Source organism: Anolis carolinensis, chromosome 1 (assembly GCF_035594765.1).
Source record: "Anolis carolinensis isolate JA03-04 chromosome 1, rAnoCar3.1.pri, whole genome shotgun sequence".
Taxonomy (NCBI): Eukaryota; Metazoa; Chordata; class Lepidosauria; order Squamata; family Dactyloidae; genus Anolis; species Anolis carolinensis.
Window position 1 is genome coordinate 305,482,224 of NC_085841.1, and position 15,077 is coordinate 305,497,300.

Genomic DNA, 15,077 nt, shown 5'->3' on the forward strand with positions numbered 1-15,077 from the left:
ATTGGATAAAAACATGAAAGCGCATAAAAATGACTGGGCCATAAAGTGCATACAGTGAGGAATGTAAACTAAAAAGAAGTAGGTAACCTGAGACTGTTATCATTGGTAGGGGCTAGGGATGAGGTAAACATGGGAACTATTTCTGACTGAAGGAGTAGAATAAAATGCAACAGAGGTATTAATGATCACCCGGACGAGTCCTAACATGAGGGCAAAGATCATTCACCAAAGCCCTATTGGAAGAGCCAAGTTTTTAGGGTCTTCCTAAAGATTAGAAGGGTAGGGGCTTGCCTAATCTCCCTAGGGAGTGAGTTCCAGAGCTGGAGGGCCACCATGAAGAAGGCCCTCTCCCTCGTCGCCACCAACTGCGATTGTGAAGGTGGTGGGAGTGAGAGGTGGGCCTCCCCTGATGATCAAAGAGACTGTGCAGGTTCATGGGGGGTGGATCCTGAACCGTTTAGGGGTTTTAGGTAATAACCTGCACCTTGAATTGGGCTCGGAAAATAAACAGCAGCCAGTGGAGCTCGTTGAGCAGGGGGGTAGACTGCTCCCTGTAATTCGCTCCAGTTAATAATCTGGCTGTCTAACGCTGGACCAGCTGTAGTTTCCGGGCCATCTTCAAGGGCAGCCCCATGTAGAGAGCGTTGCAATAGTCCAATCTGGAGGTAACCAAGACATAGACCAACATGGCCAGATCCGACTTCACGAGGTACGGTCACAGCTGGCGCATGAGTTTTAGTTGTGCAAAGCCACCGCCGACACCTGAGCATTAAGCGTCAGTCCAGGAGGACCCCCAAGCTGCGGACCTCTGTCTTCAGGGGGAGTGTGACCCCGTCGAGCACAGGTTGCCACCCTATACGTCGGTCAGACGTTCGACTGACCTGAAGGACCTCTGTCTTTTTAGATTTGAGCTTCAGCTTGTTTGTTGTCATCCAGGCCAACACAGCAGCCAGACACTGGTCCAGTATCCGAGGGGCTTCCTTGGATTTCGATGGAAAAGAGTAGTAGAGTTGAGTGTCATCTGCGTAGAGATGGCACCAAACTCCAAAACTCCGGATGACCTCACTTGGGCCTCAAACTGTTATGGGATATGTGGATGCTTTTTTGCCCATGCACCTACTGACAGCAGCATTTAAGCCAAGTACATTTATTTATTTAAAGTATTTATACCCTGGCCTTCTCACCACAAAGGGAACTCAGAGCAGCTTTCAGGACACACATACGGCAAACATTCAATGCAGATTATATAATTAACAAGGACAGACAACACAACAGAAGTAAAGGCAATTTTTCCCATATTATTTCTGGCATCTTGGAAGCTGTGCTTGACTCTGCCCGGGAAGGGGGATGCTGTTGCTCTGTCTTCCATGCCAAGAAGCTTTCCTTCAATCGATGTCATTAAGGGTGCTTTTATTACCTCCCTGCTAAAAGCTTACGACTCACTAGGTGGGCAGGTGAGGTGAGGCTAACAGCAGGTGCTCAACCCCAAACCAGAACCAAACTGCTGACCTTTTGATTGGCAGGATTTTTCTGCAGCGCAGTGGTTTAGCCTGCAGTGCTAAACTCTCATCTGTGAGTTTTCTGCTGCAGATAGCCTTGGCATAACTTTTCCTGAAAAGGTGAATACTCCAGTAGTGCTAGAACTTAAGGCTTTCCTCTTGGTTCTGTCTAGGTTAGTAATCACAGGAAAATTGGATTAACCATTTATCCCATGCAACAGTCCATTGGTACCAGTTTCTAGATAAGTACGTGTTAGATAGCAACTTCAGACGTAAATTTCATCAGAACGCACGACCATGATGTAGGTAAGAGGAAGGAGTTCTAAAAAGAAAACCTCACTGATCCTGATTCTAATTTATTCTGTTCTCCATCACCAAATGCCCCATTGGCTTTCTATTCGAAGTTTGAAAACCAGTGACACGTCACATTTTAAATAATATGATCCTCCATTATTAAGCTATTAACGCTCTAGCAACATTCCAGATTTTATGTTTTCCCATTCTTCTTTGGGGTCTCTGACTCACACATATCGGTCATTTGACTACATTCATGAGGAATACAATTCACGTATATTCCATTTTCACTCTACTTCTCTGCTTAGCTCAACAGAACATTTGCTGGTTTATCCAACTATTTTGCTGTGCTTACATATTGGCGATCTGTGTTCTAAGCAAATCTTCTAAATCAGGGGTATGCTTTGTTATTGCTTTGCAACTTGGTATGGATTAATTACTTAAGACACAATTTGATGATTCTGGTATCTCAGTAAACTGAAGCAGGGGATATGAAAGATGGAGGGAACATGTCCTGCCCTTCCATGTGCTGCTGTGATAGCAAAGTGCCCAGGTTGGGCCCACTGGTATTAACATCTGCTTAGGCTCCAGTGGCACTTATCCCTGCTTTAGTCTTGCCTACCCATGTCGTGAATGTAGCCTTTTTCTGACAGTAATAGCTATCCACCAACCACTAAATCCAGCCACCAACCATTTTAATTGTTTCAGTCTGTCTTGGAAGTGTGTCATAGAATCGTAGAGTTGGGAGAGACCTCACGGGCCATCCAGTCCAACCCCCTGCAAGAAGCAGGAAAATCTCATTCAAAGCACCCCCGACAGATGGCCATCCAGCCTCTGCTTAAAAGCCTCAAAAGAAGAAGTCACCACCACACTCCGTGGCAGAGAGTTCCATTGCCAAACAGCTCTCACAGTAAGGAAGTTCTTCCTAATGTTCAGGTGGAATCTCCTGAACATTGTTATAGAGTGTTAGTGTAGAGCAGAGGTCCCCAAACTAAGGCCCGGGGGCCGGATGTGGCCCTCCAAGGTAATTTACCTGGCCCCCGCCCTCATTTATAATATAATATTTTTATATCAGTTTTAATAATATAATATATTATATATACATATGATATTGATAATATTATCATGTTATACAATGTAATACTAATAATAATACCATATAATAATATTAATTACATGTTATATATTACATATAATATTACAGTATAGTGGTATAGTTCAATATAGTAATATATAATGCTAATATTGTGCTATGCTAATAATATAATATATTGTATGTACATACAGCTGCTCTGAGTTCCCTTCGGGGTGAGAAGGGTGGGATATAAATGTAGTAAATAAATGTAGTAAATGAATGAATAAATAATTTTAGACTTTGGCTCGCCCACTTGACTTGAAGGCACACCACCACAACAACAACAACAACAATCCTAATTAACTTGACTATCTCATTGGCCTGATAGGTTTATGTTGGTTAAAATTGTTTTCATTTTAAAATATTTTATTGTTCTTTCATTGTTGTTGTTGTTTTGCACTACAAATAAGACATGTGCAGTGTGCATAGGGATTTGTTTGTATTTCTTTTTCAAATGATAATTTGGCCCCTCAACAGTCTGAAGGATTGTGGACCGGCCCCCTGCTTAAAAAGTTTGAGGACCCCTGGTGTAGAGTATTGAGGGAAATTTTAAATGAGCAGTTTCCTAGCCTGTTGGTAGATCCACAACCACATTGACTCTCTAAAGAAAAGGGAACAGAACCTTTCACAAACCTGGAGCCAGATTTAGAGGACTCAAAACTGTGACACTGATATGCTGCCATTCTTGTGGAGAAGAACACCTGTCATTTAGACAGTATTTTTGTAATCCCTTTTTATCTCTGCCTTTCTCTTTTATGGGTATTTCAACTCTTCTCCCTATTTTTCATATGAGATGCTACAGAAAATTGGCTTTTAGCAAAGATAATTAGTACAAAAAACATCTGTTCTCAAGACTGACATGCACCTAAAGACTATATAAAGATAATTTTCTTTTTTTAATGTGAGTTGCACAGCTTTATGTCCCTATAATTTTGTTATTGAATTAAATAAGTAAACAAGTTTTAGAATCAATATAGTCTTAATTATCACAAGATAATAAAATTGTATTGCATTTGATATGTCAGCATGAACACCAAATTAACATAGTTACAACATTTTGCATCACTGGTGGATTTGTATGCATATCTCCCATACAAGCATTTACAGATTGATTTGGTGTGTGCATACTTGTTTTATGTTAGGTTATAACTGTAACTAATACATGTATATCTAGAGTCAGGCAAACATAATGATGCAGAAAATGAGGGATTTTGTTTATTTAAAGTACAAGTAAATCTCAAGTCAGAAACACCTACATAGGTATCTGTCTATATATATATATATATATATATAGAGAGAGAGAGAGAGAGAGAGAGAGAGAGAGAGAGAGAGAGAGAGAGAGAGAGAGAGATATTTGTGACACAATATCACAGTACAGGCAGTCTCCAAGTTATAAACATTCAGTTTACAAATGACTCATAGTTAAGAATGAGGGTGAGACAACAGGAAGTGAGAGAAATCTACCCCTAGGAAGGGAAATTCATTGCATGGGAAAAGGTGTCTCTGCTGAAGCCTTATCACCAACATTTGTTTCCACAACAAGCCGAAATTTTCAATATCCAATTTTCACAGGAACAGAAAGTGTGGTGAAACGTTCTGAATAGGTGCACAGACTCCAAAGTGAACACCACAGACATGTTAACCCTTCCCTATGCTATCCAAAGCTGTATATATGTACCCTGTTTTCCCCGAAAATAAAACATCTCCGGAAAATAAGACCTAGTAGAGGTTTTGCTGAATTGCTAAATATAAGGCCTCCCCTGAAAATAAGACGTAGCAAAGTTTTTGTTTGGAAGCATGCCCAGCGCCTGCCAAACAGAACACCAAAGCATGCATACCAGTTGTACATGGAAATAATGGTAGTAACAAGAAATTCTTGATAGGATTCACAGTTTGTCTGGCTATGTTGGTTTGTGATGACAACTACTGTATAGTATATAGTAAATGTTCATTTTTTTTGTTTAACAATAAATGTGAATTCTTCTTCATTGAAAAATAAGACATCCCCTGAAAATAAAATCTCGCACATCTTTGGGAGCAAAAATTAATTTAAGACACTGTCATATTTTTCGGGAAAGACAGTATATGGCTAGAGTTACACTTTAAAATGTACCTGTTCCATCTTACAAATTCAACTTCAGAACAAAGCTACAGAACCTATCTTGTTCATAACTTGGGAATGCCTATATCTGTTTCCAGTGTAATCAGTTGTTGATACTTATCTAAGACGTTGTGGTATTGTATACTTGTAACTTATCAATAATTTGGATAGTATAACGTAATAGAGTTTTTAGATACTAAAAGTCTGAAAGACTATATGTTTGTGTATGAATTGATATAAGAATGGAATGTATTTTATTCCTTATTATTAATGAAGATGTTTATAATAGTTCCAATTGCCAGAGTCAATTTTATTTTGTTTAATTGCGTGTATTTTCCTGTATTTATTGAAAATGTATTGCATTTATTATGGAGACCTTGCATCCTAACCCTGGGAGAAAGAGAGAACGTACTTCAAATAGCTAAATAAATAAATATAAAATAGAACTATTTCTGGAACAAAAGAAAATCTGTTTTATATCACAATGGTTACAACATATTTGTCATCTCTTCTTTTGAAACAGTGTAATATTTTATTTATTTTTGTTTCTTGGAGTAGCACAAGGTATAACAACTAGAGTTGTGAATCAGAAAGAAAAGCATGAAATAATATTCAATGGCTTGGACTGAATTGCTTTTCATTAATATCAATTTGAGTTTGTATATTATGTGCTTGTGATGTACATGTGTTTACATAATATTCTGCAAATGTACTCATAATTGGGAGGCCCTTATTTTTAAATGGTGCCAACTTTACGATTGCGTCTGTTTTTGCAGTAAAGTGTGAACTATTCATTTCCATACAATTGCATGGCTCCTTTCAGAGTTTCTGAAGTAGAGCTCCCCTCAGCTATTTTGCTCATTCTGTTTTTGGACAGATCCTATCAAGCATTTTGCTGATACAATTCAATTACACCACTGGTTGTACTTTCAACAACTTTGCGTATGGAATGATCTAGTATCTCCTTATGGAAGTAGTTCCCAAAAATGCAACATAGCTCCACTACCACCCACTGATTGTCCTGCAGGATGCACCAGGGAGTTACCAGGCAGAAGTTTGAACTGGCCATGCCACCAACAGGCATGGCTGTTTCCAACATTTTTTCTAGTTTTTCATAAAAGCTCTGGTTGAGCTTTCTTCTCCACAGGCACACAGTAGAACCTCAGAAAATCTTCAACTTGAAGAACTAGTGAAATTTAAGTTTTGAGACATGATTCTTTGTTTCCTATGTTTCATCTTTTGTCCTGGCTAGGTACAAATCTTTAAAGTTTTTTCTCAGTTTCTTTGTATTACCCATTGAACAATATGTTCAACAATAATCTATACTCTTAGGATTTCAAAAGACCTCTGAGGCTCAAGAGCTCAGAGTTGACAAAAATCTTTGGAAAGAGATATAAATGAGTGTCTATACTGCCTGTTACCCGATGGATTCATTTATTATTATGGTTCAATCCAGGTGTGCAGTCTCTTGGGAATTAATGTTCAGCCTAGAGGAGCTCAAGCCTCAGGGGCTACATTTGCCAAAAGTGTTGATATGAACTATATTTCTAAGATAACATTGCAGTAGAAACCATCTGTCATAAAGGTATTTCTCATTGAGTTAATGAAGGAAGGGAAACAGCTGTAAAACTTATGAGAAGTGCCAGCTTTCCTCTTAAGAAGTTCCAACACTAGGCTTTAATTGTGTGACTGCACCAAAACATAAAATACACACAACCAGAGTTACACTTATTTGTAATTTATTTTTAAGTGGCTCTCTGTGTAGTCACACAGCCTATCAAAGTTTTTTTTTGTGTTCTGTGCAGGCAGACTATGGAAACTGGCTCCATTTTTGAGCAATCCACTGTAAAACAGGGTAGTTTTTCTAACCCTGGCCTAAGGGGAGAGCTCCCAAGTTTTGTGCATACCTCAGAGATACAAGCAAATATTTTCTTCTCATTTTTATTTTGAACAATTCCAACACAGGACTGTAGAGAACTCTCTAGAGTTCTAGCAGTTTTTTTTCGACTTGCTTTTATTTGTGTTTGCAAGTCATCCTGTCTTCTCTCTGGAGGCAACTGTTGTGTATGGTGCTGCACATTGCATTCAAAAGGTTCATGGCAGGAAAGGAGAAACTATTGTCTTGATCAGCAGTACTGTTGTTTCTTTTTTTCTTTTTTGTAGAGATGTATAAAAGGATTTACTCTTAAATTCAATACATGAAAATTACAAAGCCTCCCTCCTGAAATCAAAGTTCAAATTCAAACGGACATGTCTTGCCTATTTTAGAGACAAAGGCTGGTATCTTGTTAGGCACTTATACCATAGAAAATTGACTTACAATCATATAAAGATGTGATGCTGTGCAAAACCCATGTTCTGGGGGAGGAAGGACAGAGTTAGTTTTGTCTCCAGGACCTTGGCACAAATCATGTCAACAGTGTGACTTTTGTTCAACTGTTTCAGTGCACAACAGGACACATTGCTAATCATCACATGTTATGCATTTGAGCTCCCATTGCACAACAGGACATTGGTGACACATTGTGCCCCATTGCAATTTATTGGCATGACTGCCTATCCTGTCAATGACTTAACTCCATCATCAGAAAGTTACACGTTATAGCCTATGATGTAGTAGCCAATATCTGCAACTGTTCTTGTTTCACAGGTTTCCAGAGCAAGCATTGATGCTATCTTCTTTAACACCATCCTCATTCAAAGCAGGAACTGATAAAAACTTCCTTCTAAAGCTGATTGCTTAAACTACAACACTCTTCCCAATACCCTGAAGCCCTTTCATATTTTTATAATGTAGCTCCCATCTTCTCTGACCAGCTTGCTGAAGGCTTGCCTATAACATCCTCAACTGGAAACAGCTTACTGTTTTCCCCCCAGGTCTAACTCCCAGGAAATCTTAGATGGAGGTTCCCCTTTGGTTTCCAAGAAGAAATAAAAGGAGATAAGAAGAATAATTGTTCACATGTCGTAGTGCTCAGTGAGGTGCCATCATTTATTCCACCATAGTGAATATCATGTAGATTGTAGAGAAAAGCTATTTTTCCTCAGGTTTTCTAGCAGAGAAATAACAAAGAAACAAGATGGGTTGTTTGATTCTAAGTTATATTTTCAGGAATACTTTTGTGTAGTTTCATGACCTTAAACTTTTTTCTGTATTGTAGTTTTCTAGCTTGATTGTTTGACGTGTGCCAGTTAAGTAACTAGGTAAAATTATTTTTGGCCACCTCTAAAATATGCACATAACATGAGTGATTATATGTAGACCTTGAGGCATGTATCTATAATGCTGTAGATGTTTTCTAAACTGTATACATTTCCCATTTTTATTTATTGCAACTACCAGAAATCCCAGCCAGTTTTCCAGCTGTTAGGATTTCTGGCAGTTGAAGGCCAAAAACGTCTGGGGACCCCAGGTTGAGAACCACTTCTCTAAAAGATCTTTCCTTCCCTTCATGTGCTATCTTTGGGTGGAACAATGTAATAGTAGTTAACCTGGAGCAACTAACATGTGCAATATATTTAATAGAATCATCAATTTAGAAGGACCATTTACCTTAACATCCAGTTCAAGAAATAGACAATGTAAGCACTCCTGAGAGGTGGCCATCCAAACTCTTGTTTACAAACTTCTAAAGACAGCATATTTGGGATAGCATAAGGAGCATGTCAACCCAAGTGGCAGGTGCCTACATCCTTTTTCCATTAGTACCGTTAGGTCTCCCACCTTCTCCTTCAGTTTATCTTCTGCTCTAATAACCTGATGTGTTTTACCTTTCTCTGGTTTAGAATCAGTACAGCAAGGATATAGTGGAAGGAAAGTGGGATATAGTGGAAGAAAAGTTAGAAGTTCATTACTGAGACAATGACAAATGAATTCATTCAATCTCCCTGATGGCAGAAAAGCCAGTTGAGGAATACGAGAAAATGAGTAAATCTGCTACCCAGATTACCACTGCCCAGCATGTCTCAGGAGTCACACTTAAGGATGATTTAAGGATTTTTAAATGACATCCAATGAAAGCAAAGCAGAGGAAATTATTAACAGGCTCAAAGAGTGGAGATGAGTTTGAGAGGGGAAAAGGTAGTAAAGTAAATGGCTTAGTAAGCACAGATTGAAAAGCTAAAAGGATAAAAGTAAAGCGCTTTATATGTTATCTACGAAGATAAACACCTTGAATGGCACTAAATCTTGAAACCATCATAGTTGGCCACATAAATGTAAAGACTTCAAAGGCTGGAAAAAACAGCCATGCAGGAGGTGAAATTAATAAAAAGAGTTATGGGCACCTCCATGAATTGGAGGGCTTGAAGCCAGAGAGCTGGGTTGTGTCAGAACATAGCTCCACTAGTGAAACAAAGGCAGAGGAGCATCAGAGCAAGACTTAAGTACTGTCAGTTATAATTAACACGTTCTGTGCTTTGCTGGAGAAACAAAGGAAGATGCAATTTAAAACCCAAGATTGCATGCCAGCCCAGCATATGACGCTACAGTTTATGCAATCCCTGCAATCCATGTTTGTAAAGAATATAGATGAGGGGCATAGGCAGACATCAAGATATACTCTAATGCCCATCCAGGGTATGAAAATGGTTTGGAGAGATGTCTCAATTGTGACATCTTCTAAAGCAGTTTCTAATAATACTAATCAGCAAATAAATATTATTCCTGATTTGCAAACTGATTAGAGAAGTGAGCATAGAAATACATTCATTATTTACCAACTGTAACAATCAATCACATTTGATGGAAATTAATTATAAAGCAGTAAAGAATCATTCAGATTTAAGAAGAATGGATTCATCATACATAATTAATTTAGATAGCAATGAATTATAGAAATAATTTGTACAGTATATACTAATGAATTGAACAGCAATAGGAAATAGAAAATGCGCAAGGAAAACTAAACAGTCATACATTGTGGAAGAAGAAGATTGGCATGATGAAATTATAGAAGCGTAAGTCTCAGAAAGATAATGAGATACTTCAGATGAAGAACAGGAAATAAAATTAAATACAGATAGGCTTTTTCAAACTGAATCTTTTAAGGGCTTACTGAATACATTAGGACTACAGTTCTTCTAATTCTCTTTCTCAGTATAGTAAGGTGAAGGGAGACAGCAGTTTCAGTGCTAAGGAAACATATTTAGGGAGTAGAGATCCTGGTGCCTGGCATGTTTAAGGAAACTGATAAGTGATTGGGAACCTTCCTTAAATACAAAGAGATTGTTAGGTCAAAAACTATATATTCTGGAATGGAAAGAGATTCGGTTATTAAAACATCTGCTTATTAATGGTCCAGTTGAAGCTCTTTTCCTGGGCCCAATGGTGCCCCATAGAGGAGACACAACAGTAAAGGTGGGCTTCCACCATTGAACAGCTCTTCCCAATGATTATGTGGGACTGTCTTAAAAACTTGAATCCAGTGGTTTATGTCATAGTCACTGAAGTGCTTTGCTGCATGTTATCCTTTCCAATTTAAAAGATAGCTGTCCTATCTCCTTTCAGACTTTTCTTCTCCACGGTAAATATACCCATTTCCCTAATCCATTCCTTACAGGACTTGGCTTCAAAACCTTTAAACATCTTGGTTGTCCTACTGTGAAGATCATAATATGATCATAGAGTTGAAAGACACCACATGGGTCATCCAGTCCAACTCCCTGCCATGCAGGACACACAATCAAAGCACTCCCAATAGATGGTCATCCAGCGTCTATTTAAAAATCTTCAGAAAAGAAGATTCCACCATGCTCTGGGGCATCATAATCCATTGTTGGAATTTTTCTTTTTAACTTTAGTGACCAGAACTTGATATAGTATTCTAGGTAAGATCTGATCAATGCAGTATAGAGTAGTACTTCTACGCCCCTTCATCTAGTCAATATACTTCTGTTGATGTAGTTTAGAATTGCATTGGCCTTATTTAGCTACCTCATCACACTATTGACTCATGTTTAGTTTGAGTATGCTAAGTTCCCTAGATCCTAGTGGGGTTTCTCTGGGATTTTGTGTCAGTATTTGTTTGTTTACGGAGGCATTGAATGTTTGCCATTGTATGTTGGAATCCGCCCTGAGTCCCCTTGGGGAGATAGGGTGGAATACAAATAAAGTTTTATTTATTTATTTTATCCTTTCAAAACAGGTATCGCCCATCCTATGTTTATTCATTTCATTTTGCATGGCTAGATGTAATAATTCACATTTATTCCTACAGAATTCCTTTAGTTAGTTTTCACCCAATTCTCCAATCTGTTAATGTCATTTTGAATTCTGAGCTTGCCCTCTGAAAAATTTGAAAAAATAAATTGGAAAATTGTATGTAGGTTATGGCAGATATACAGATAATCAAGTATTTAACATAAAGATTTATTGTGTAATAACTCAGAGGAAAATAAATGAATTACTGAAAAATGCAACCATTAAATGAAAAACTTATATTCCTAGGCAACTAGCTTATGTTGAGGCAGAAAGATTGCTCTCTGTTCCCAGGGATAGATCTCTGAACGCTCAGGGGAAGGTACATTGTTAGGTGTCCAAGAAAATTCCAAATGTAAAGATTATTCAAGGAAGAAAAGAAAGTGATATGTTAAATGATGTCCCAGTGGAAAACCTTTAAAAAGGTAAATTAAGTAAACCTTTAAAAAGGTAAATTAAGTAAAACAAGGTTAATTTTGAACTTCCACAAAGACAAAAATACAGCTGTATCATTGGGATGTGCACATTTTTATTAGTTGTCATAAGTCAGATCAAATTAGTTAAATTACTACTTACGATGTGATATCAGAGACATTGGTGTGGCCTGTGTCAAAAACTTAAGAAGAAAAAAATACCCAATACTTTTTCATTTGAATTTTGTAAACCTCAGAAGCCTCCCAAAGTCAGTTTCATTTTCAGCACAAGCAAAACAAAGCCAAAAAGGCTGCAACTCCTCTTTAAATTAATGGCCTTTTGCCATTATGAGAGGGAAGCAGCAGGGAGAAAGCAGAATTTACTGGGGAAGAGACAGAAAAAGCACAGAATTCTGGGAAATGCAGTTTGGGAAGATGAGGAGCCCTATGCCAGAGAATTCAAAAGGCCCTTTCACACTGTATTTCAGGAGCCTTTTGCACAGTAAAAGACATCATTTTTTGCACACAAAAAAAGATGGTATATAGCAAAGAGGACAAGCTAAAGCTGTGATAAAATCCAGTGAACTCTCTCAGACAAAATCCAGAACTCTCGCTAAGATCCAGACACTCTAAGCCAAACAGAAAATGGTAACAAAATATGAAGATAAACAAAATGTAAAATGAATGAAAAGAGAAGAGAAGAAAGCAACAGATCCTTCTCCAGGGGTGCAGCTGTTTCTTAATCCACTACTCTCCCTAATTTCCCTGTATTCTCATTAGTCTCTTTGACCTCATAACTAAAATTTGGTCCTGTTTTGAAAGATAGCAAGGTGAAGAGAAACATTCCTCATCTGATGAGAAATAACATGATGCTGGGTGATTTTTGGTTGAATGCTAGACATAAATCAGTCGAAAGTATTCAAATTGGAGTTTTTCTACATAATTATAGTCTCTTCTCCCTCCCCTATCCTTTACACACAGAAAAACATGGTGTGAATTAATTGATAATTAATTGAAGGCAGGTGAAAGAACGGCTTCACACAGGAAATACAATTCCCCTTCTGTAAGATTTGGAAATAGCCACTGACCCAGATTGCTTTAAAGAAGGATTGGATAAAATCAAGGAAGTTGTATCTGTCAGCGTATGTCAATCAGGATTCTGGACTAGATGGTGTTTATCTAAATCAGACAATTATGGTGCTCTTTCATGCCTCTCTTAACAGATAGTGAGATTGGAGGAGGCTAATAGTAAATGGAGTTGGAGTACTTGTACAGTAGTTGAGCACTTCCCAAGAACAAAGTGGCATTGGAAGGCTATTAGATTATTATTCCAAATATATATTTCTTCCTTTTCTTAAGAATCCTAGGAATCATGCAAGTATTATACAGACAAATATAGGTAGGAAAATATAGGCAGGAAAACAAAATCTTGGTATATTTTTTTTTATACACTACACCTTTTATACAATTACTCTGTGTAACACTTTCTGTAACCTTTCTGGTTTCAAAATGTTTCAAGTGATTAGGAGAAAACCATATGAAAAGAAAGCCTAGCAGCTAAAACTTGTGGTACAGATATTGTAACGGCAATAGAAACATTTAAATAACTTCAGTGAATTCAAAATGTGCATGCTGCACACATAAAACCACATAATCAGATTTTTAGTTCACTTTAATATTAAAACTGCTCAGTAGCTTTGATCCTTTTTAGGTAAGTCTTCATTGTCATTTTTCTCATTATGCACAGGAATGTTTTCAGTTTATACTGCCAGCCCTACCTCATGCCATTGACCTTTTGCGGGATGCCATTGTAAAAGTAAAAGAGGTGCATGATGAACTTGAAGATCTACCTTCACCGCCACCACCTCTTTCTCCTCCTCCAACCATCAGCCCACACAAGCAAACAGAAGACAAAGGTGTACAGTGTGAGGAAGAGGAGGAAGAGAAAAAAGATAGTGGAGTTGCTTCAACAGAGGATAGTTCCTCCTCTCATATAACTGCTGCAGCCATTGCAGCTAAGGTGAGTTGAGGTCCTGTGCAAAGAGGCACATGAGTTTCTGTCTCAGGTACTTTCTCTGAACAGCTTGTTACCTTTCAGGAACACACATGATTTTCATCATTCTGTAAATATAATGGTAAAAGAGCTTGGTATTTAAGCACAATTCTGTTTTCTCTATCATGTGTATTTTCTTTCATTTCTTCCACTTTATATCAAGCATGACAATAAATACTAAGACAAGAGGGATGCATTTCTGCTCAAACAAAGGCCGTCTCTCATTTCTGTCAGTTCTGCTCTGCACCGGCAGCATCCATGCTGCATCAAACACAAAACCAGAGGCCTATTCAGTCATCAGGAATTACCTTTCAGTTGGTTCCAAGGGCTATAGTAAAGCGAAAGTAGACAGGAAGTCTCTCTCATCAAAATTCAAACCAACATTTTATTTCTAAGAACCCACCATTTTGCAATATAATAGTTCCTTTAAGTGCTAATGTTAAAATCTTTAAACACTCAGATCTCTTGGACTATGTGTTCCATGATCTGTCACCATTTGCCACACTAGCTGGGGCTTCTAGAAACAGAAGTAAAGTGTCTGGAACCCTTACATTTCTCTTTTCAGTTGCAGAAATGCAACATTATTTTCTAATACAGATGGCATAGAAATATTTCCAGAGCCACTATACCCTCCACACTGCTCTAATCTTTTAATCTTGGTTAAAAAAAAAGTTGAGGCTTCCTTTAATATAGCTGCTGCTTGTACATACTTGCTTTCAAATGAGTCCAGAACACTGGGTGTCATTCTGTTGGTAATAGCATTCCTTTGCTATCTCTGTGAGGAAATATTTGTAAATGTTGGCATTAATACATAGTCTGAGCCAAACTTTGAGAGACCTGAGCCTCAACAACCTAGAATTGAATTCTATATTCTACAACCAGAGTTTATAACTATAACACTATGTAACATAATGTTTGGTCCTGGGTTATAAATGTTATTTCCTAATTCTATCATAAAAACATGGAAAAGGTTTATTAAACTGCAAAAACTTTGTTTTTGAGGGATATCCTGCTGCACATTTTACTATAGTTTTTCAATGAATATCTCGTAGAGTTGCAACCAATTCAAGAGAATTTGTGGCAGCCACAAAAACAAAGTTTCAGGAGTATAAAAACTACTTTAAAAATAAGTACCACACAATTAAACAGGAAATAACACTTTCAAACCAAGAACAGATTTTTTTTTCAAATTTTGTTACATAGTGTAATTCTATGAATATCTACTCAGAAGTAAATAACAGAGATGTGAGTTCAATAAGACATATGTGAAGTTAAGCATAAGATTTCAGATTTCAGAAGCTATGTAGGGTCAGGTTAGGCATTCCCTGAGGGTATAACGTGGATCTCCAACTAAGGCTAAGAAATAGTCCTTTCTGTCAAACA

General features: G+C 37.7%; 1 protein-coding gene across 32 annotated transcripts in view; it reads left to right on the forward strand.

Annotated features, from left to right (window-relative positions):
- The window catches only part of gphn (gephyrin), a 334,022-nt gene that overhangs the window by 195,254 nt on the left and 123,691 nt on the right, over nucleotides 1-15,077 (forward strand). For 31 of the 32 annotated variants that reach the window (XM_062968004.1, XM_062968007.1, XM_062968014.1 and 28 more), the window contains one exon: nucleotides 13,389-13,661. The exons of the other annotated variant lie outside the window; for it this stretch is intronic. In XM_062968004.1, the coding sequence (XP_062824074.1) occupies nucleotides 13,389-13,661 (273 nt within the window). The remainder of the gene's footprint in view (nucleotides 1-13,388; nucleotides 13,662-15,077) is intronic. 32 annotated transcript variants of the gene reach the window in all.